This window comes from Otolemur garnettii, unplaced genomic scaffold, assembly GCF_000181295.1.
Source record: "Otolemur garnettii isolate 467f Iridium unplaced genomic scaffold, OtoGar3 scaffold00173, whole genome shotgun sequence".
NCBI classification, from domain to species: domain Eukaryota; kingdom Metazoa; phylum Chordata; class Mammalia; order Primates; family Galagidae; genus Otolemur; species Otolemur garnettii.
Window position 1 is genome coordinate 1580643 of NW_003852568.1, and position 6502 is coordinate 1587144.

Here is a 6502-nt window from a genome sequence, read left to right on the forward strand (position 1 = left end):
GCCCGCCACGACGCCCGGCTATTTTTTGGTTGCAGCCGTCATTGTTGTTTGGCGGGTCCGGGCTGGGGATTCGAACCCGCCACCCTAGGTGTACCTGGCTGGCGCCTTAGCCGGTTGAGCTATAGGCGCCGAGCCAGGAACTGCAATCTTAACCAAGCTGTTGTCTTACACAGGTATTTTTTGAGTTTTTGTTTGCTTCTGAATTCATCACAAATACCAGACCTAAATAAGTGAAGAGGGGGACGTAATTCCTCATCAGATCCAAGTTTTGCCAAGCAGATTTGGCTAAGACATCTTCAGGTGTATAAACTCCAACCCTTAACCCCAAACAAAACTACAAAACAAAACTATCCCCTTTTGCTTTCTTATAATCCGGACAATTTAAGCAGGTGTGCTTAGCTATCTGCCCGAGCTGGGTGTCCGGGGCCCCTTTCAGAGCCGTCCTAATTTAAGGGGCGGGTGCTGGACTCCTGGGCAGGCCCGGCTTAATCCTGACACGGCCGCTCGCGCGCAGCGCGCCTGATCCACCCACCGTGTTGAGGCTTTGCCGACCGTGGCGTTCGGTGGTGACATCAAGTCCCACACGCAGCGCGGGGAAACCGGCACAGTCAGGACACAGTCGGCACCACCGCGGCCCCTCCGGGCTGCCGCACTTGGCCTCCATTACTCTTTCCAGCGCTGCACCGCTCCTCCTCGCCGCGGGAAAATGAAACCTAGTTCCCTCAGGCTGAGGCAAAGGGTGGGTTCCATCATCTTCTCTCATCTCAGAGAGAAAAGGCAGAATCAACTCTGGACAGTAAAGGTGTGTGTTGCCCCAGCCGGGTTGCCCAGAGGCCCCGCCCCGGCACTCCGCACCTCTTTTTCGGCCCGCCCTCCTGGCACCCAGGACTACATTTCCCAGAGGACGCCGCAGTCCTGGGGGGAGGGCCCGTCCACTCTCCCGCGCACGACGAGAGGCGAGTGGCTATCCTTTAGAAGGGCGGGGCCTACTCCAGCCAATAGACGGGAGGCTCGTTACGGCGGCGGAAGCAGCGGCGCTGGAGTGAGGGGTGGGGGGCAGAGTGCTATCGCCCCGGCGGCGGCTGCGGTCCGGAACCCGAGGACGTCGCACCACAGGCGGAGAGAGCACGGGAGGGAGCTCGAGGCGGCGCGGCGGCCACTCGGCGTAGCACCCAGGTAATGGCGGGACAGGCACCCGGGAGGGGAGGGGAGGAGACGAGGGGGCGGGGCGGCCGAGCCGGGCTGCAGCGTTCGTCCCGTTGCGCGTCCCCGGGGAAGGGCAGGGGTGCCAGTCTCCTGCGGCTAGGACCCCGGCTCTTTCGCGAGCTGGGCATGGCGGTTGAGCCGGCGGCAGGGGCCGGGAGTCCTATAGCTAGGAAGGGAGAGGCATCGGGAGGGGTGGGCTGACCAAGGCGTGGGGGCGTGGCAGACGTGGGCCTTGGCGGGGAAGCGGAGCGGCCGGGGGAGCGCGGGCGGGCGGGTGGCCCAGGGAGCTTGGCTCCTGAAGCAGTTTAAAGTGACTCTCCACATCCGGGCCCTGCGCCCGCCGCTTTCAGACCCTGACCGAGGCGGGGCCTCCCAGCTCCCCGCCCCCCTCACCGGGAGCGCCTGTCTTCCTCTGCCATTGGCTCAGCCTCGAGGGGTTTGGGCTGCCCCGGCGAGCCTCGCGCCTGATTGGCTGGCGATCGGCGGGAGGGTGGGGCGGGCCCAGAGCGCGCAGGTTGCTGTGGATTGGTTCTGGGCCTCCAGTGACGCGTCGGGCGTGGGGCCAATGGGCGGGCGGGGGAGGCAGGGGCAGGTTCGGGGGAAGAGGTCTGGGAGCAGATCCGCGGCCGGGCGACTGGAGCTAGGCGGGCTAGCAGGGCTGGACAGCGGTGGGCCCAGGACGCCGTCCAGCTCAGTTCCTCTCCGCTTCCCCGGAGCTCAGCACTGCTACCGAGATGGGCCCTCCGCGGCACCCCCAAGCGGGAGAGATGGAAGCGGGAGGTGCGGGTGGCGGGCGGCGGCCACAGGTAAAGAGGCACGGTGCCTGTCTTGCTGTGGGGCTCCCCAAAACACTTACCCCACTTCCGAGTCAGAGTCTCAGAGACCGAAGTGTCTGGAAACATTTGTCCACCGATCTCAGCGGGGAGTTCGAGGTCGGGTGGGGTTATGGGCGATTCCGGGGAGATGGCAGAGCTTGGCCCATGAGGGAAAAGTCTGGGACGCTTTTAGGGAAGATGGAGATTTAGGGTCCCTCTGGCTCTTTGGGGATCTGTGAAAGAGAGGGAGAAAAGGAAATCCGTAAATGGAGGCCTCTGCAGAAAAGCATCTGAGATTCACTTTGCATTAGGTCTTGATGTAAGATCTCGTCCTTTCTTGGGGCTGGGCATCTCCCCTCTGAAGGTTCCTTTGACATACTAATCACAGTGCTGTTCACGTTGGTGTGAGGTTTTTGAATCTTTCAAAGAGACATGCCATTTTCCATAAAACTTTGCATATGCATATGCATCGTGGCCATACCTATCATGTGTCTTTTGTACAGAATTCAGTGTTGGTTTTTGTAGCATGGCAATCCAGAAGTATTTATGGAGAGTCATAGTATTCTCCAGCACCATGTAGACAGTGTTATTGTTCATTGAGATAATACACCTAAAAAACTTCCATAGTTTAGATAATGTCTGCATTTACATTGATCACGAGTTACGTAGATAAATGATGCTGCAGTTGCTTTTCCAGAGGGACATGTCATAGGTAGTAAAGATGCTTTAACTTTTCAATATTGTTTGTAATCTCAGAATTTAGTAGTAACCATGTGGCTGTTTGTACTGCAGGTGGAAATGAGTTCTCAACAGTTTCCTCGATTAGGAGCCCCTTCTACTGGGTTGAGCCAAGCCCCTTCTCAAATTGCAAACAGTGGTTCTGCAGGGTTGATAAACCCAGCTGCTACAGGTAAAATCGTAATATTCTTCTATATTTCTTTCTGCTTGAAGAATTTAACTAGTTTTCAGACTTAAATTAGCAAATTCTTTCTAGGATTTTAGTAAATACTAGTTGTTGATAAGATTGAGTTACTATTCTAATTTAAACAAGTCTTTTTCCCTCCTGTATTAACCACTTCATTTACTTGTACTGAAGTACACATGTAACTTCTCAACCTGTGGGTTGTGATCCCTTTGTAACAATGAAAATACATCATGGCATTGGGAAGGTTGAAAACAACTGACTTAGGGTAAAGCATGCCTATAAGAAGTAGTTTTAAAATGCATCAATGTGTTCTTGTTTAATTAATGCCCAGGGTTATGGTATAGTATATTGTTATGAGAGATCCCAAAGGTGCATCTAGGAAAAGAGGTTTTTGAAAAGTACATGCAGTTGTCCTTTGGTATCCATGGGGTCTGGTTCCTGTACCCTTGTTGGATACCAAACTCCACTGATGCTCAAGCCCCTTATAAAAAATGGTATAGTATTTGCATATAAGCTATGCACATCCTCTGGTGTACTTTAAATCATCTTTAGATAACTTACCTGTTATAATGTAAGTGCTATATAAAGATGTCATTGTACTGTATTGCTAAAGAAATAATGACAAATACAAAAGACTGCACATATTCAGTATGGAGGCAGCCATCTTTTTTTCCCTCAATACTTTCCATCCATAAGTGATTGAATCCACAGATGCAGAACCCAGGGATACGGAGAGTCAACTATACATACATATGTGCAGTTTGATTTTTAGTCTTACACCTTTTGAATGCTGTATATCAATGGTTTTCAGTGGGGGATGATTTTGTCTCCAGGGGAATATTTGACATTGTCTAGAGACATCTTTGGTTGTCACAGCTAGAGAGTGTTATTAGCATTTGATAGGTGGAGGGTAGGGATGCTGCTGAACATCCTATAAGATCTGGGAAACTCTCTCACCCTAAAGAGGTGTCCATCCAGCAGTGCTGAAGTTGAGGAAGTCCTTCAAATACTCTTCTCCCCTACCCCCCCCCCATGGCATTGCAAAGTGAAATAAACTCATTTTTCTTCACCAGTTGATCCTTGTGTTCCTTATGGTAAATGGCACCACTGTCTAATCATCACTCAAACTAGGTTGCTGAGGTATCATTGATTGTTCTTTGTCTCTTTGACCCTTGTCTAATATTTCAGCCTATTTCTTTTTATTGTTTGTTTGGTTTTTGAGACAGAGCCTCACTTTGTCGCCCCCAGTAGAGTGCTATGGCATCATAGCTCACAGCAACCTCAAACTCTTGGTCTCAAATGATTCTCTTGCCTTCCCCAAGTAGCTGGGACTACAGGTGTCTGCTGCAACGCCCAGCTGTTTTTAGAGATGGAATCTCACACTAGCTTGGGCTGGTCTTGAACTCTTGAGCTCAGGTTATCCACCCACCTCGGCCTCCCAGAGTGCTGGAATTACAGGTGTGAACCATCTCTCCTGGCTTTTTTTTTTGAGAGAGAGAAAAAGAGACTATCACCTTGGGTAGAATGCTGTGGCATCATAGCTCACAGCAACCTCAAACTCTTGAGCTTGAACAATCCCCTTTCCTTAGCCTCCTGAGTAGTTGGGACTATAGGCATGTGTTGCTATACCTAGCTGGTTTTTAATTTTTCTGTTTTTAGTAGAGTTGGTGTCTCATTCTTCTTTACTCTGGTCTTGAACTCCTGAGCTCAAGCAGTCTACCTGCCTGGGCTTCCTAGAGTGCTAAGATTACAGGCATGGTGTGGCCCAGCCTCATTTCTTATGGCTTTATCTTGCTCCTACTAATTTAGTTTTTATTAAAACTTTATTTTAATTCTTTTGAGACTTGAAGTTACTTTAAGCTACTTTAATGCTTCCTGCCTGATGATATATCCTCCTGTTTTCTGAATGATAAAAAGTTCTCCATTTTCAAGGCCTTAGGGCTTTGCACATTCTTTTCCTTCTGCCACAATTTTCCTTCTTTCTTTCAACACTTGGTTATTCAGCTACTTCTTGTTCTTCTTCAGGTTTCATCTTAGATGTTATTTTCTTCTAGATATCTTTTCTGACTCTGTCTTCCATGAGAATTTAGGTGGAGAATCCAGACACTAATTGTCAATTGACTTTTTTTTTTGGAGACAGAGTCTAACTGTGTTGCCTTGGATAGAGTGCTGTGCCATCATAGCTCACAGCAACCTCAAACTCTTGGGCTTAAGCGATACTCTTGCCTCAGCCTCCTGAGTAGCTGGGCCTATAGGCGCCCGCCACAATGCCCAGCTATTTTTTGGTAGCAGTTGTCATTGTTTGGCAGGCCCAGGCTAGATTCGAACCAGCAGCCCTGGTATATGTGGCTGGTGCCCTTAGTCACTGAGCTACAGGCGCTGAGCCTGTCAATTGATTTTTAAGATAAGTGATTAAGTAATTGGAAACTTTTCAATAAAATAGTGCTGGAACAGCAGAATATCCATATAGGGGGAAAAATTAACTTTGAACATTACATTCTCCATAAATAGAGATTAACTCAAAATGTATCATAGACCTAAATCTAAAATTTTAAATTTCTGAAAGAAAACAAGAAATTATTTGCAACTTTGGAGTGAAATTGCTTAGTTCACAAACTACACTAATCATAAAAAAAGCAATTGATATTATGTACTTAATCAAAATTTTGTATGACTTTTTATAAAAAACACCATTAAAATAGAAGGGCAGGCCACAAATTCAGAAAACATTTATAATCAATATATCCATAAAGCACTCACGTTCTGAAAATATAAAGAACTCCTATTTAACTCAGTATTAGACAACCTGATTTTTTTTTTTTTAGTTTATTTCCACAAAAAGATACCAAAGACATCTTTTTTTGGGAGACAGTCTCATTATGGTGCCCTCAATAGAGTGCTGTGGCATCACAGCACACAGCAACCTCTAACTCTTGGGCTTAAGTAATTCTCTTGTTAGCCCAGCCTCCCAACTAGCTGGGACTTACAGGTGCCTACCACATCACCTGGCTGGTTTTTGTTGTAGTTATCATTGTTGTCCAGCAGGCCTGGGCTGGGCTCAAACCCGCCACTTCCAGTGCATGTGGCCAGCACCCTACCCACTGAGCTATGGGTGCCAAGCCCAGCCTGATTATTTTTGAATGGACATGTCACCAAAACTATATGAATGCCAATAATTGCATGAAAAAATGTTCAATATTATTAATCCTCAGGGTAGTATAAATTAAAACCACTGTTAGAAACTACTGTGTATCCACTAGAAAGACTAAATTTATAAAGATTGACAAAAACTCATACATTATTGGTAGGAATATAAAATGGTCTAGCCACTTTAAGAAGCAGTTTGAGGCTCTCTCTCGCCTCCTTCTGCCTTCCTTCCCTCTCTCTCTCCCGTCTTCCCCCTTGCTTTTCTCTACTCTCTTCTCTTTTTTTTTTTTTTGAGACAGAGCCTCAAGCTATCTCCCTGGGTAGAGTGCCATGGCATCATGCTCACAGCAACCTCTAACTCCTGGGCTCAAGCGAGTCTCCTGCCTCAGCCTCCCAAGTAGCTGGGACT

At 48.2% G+C, this 6502-nt stretch overlaps 1 protein-coding gene across 4 annotated transcripts in view; it reads left to right on the forward strand.

Moving 5' to 3' along the window:
* The first annotated feature begins 1003 nt into the window (after positions 1 to 1003).
* The window catches only part of SAP130 (Sin3A associated protein 130), a 102611-nt gene continuing 97112 nt past the window's right edge, over positions 1004 to 6502 (forward strand). For 2 of the 4 annotated variants that reach the window (XM_023519385.1, XM_023519386.1), the window contains exons 1-2: positions 1004 to 1176; positions 2814 to 2931. In XM_023519385.1, coding sequence (XP_023375153.1) covers positions 2820 to 2931 — 112 coding nt within the window. In that variant the 5' untranslated portion in view covers positions 1004 to 1176; positions 2814 to 2819. Of the gene's footprint in view, positions 1177 to 1807; positions 2013 to 2813; positions 2932 to 6502 lie in introns of those variants that run through there. The other 2 variants (XM_003800327.3, XM_023519384.1) reach the window with 2 other exon arrangements.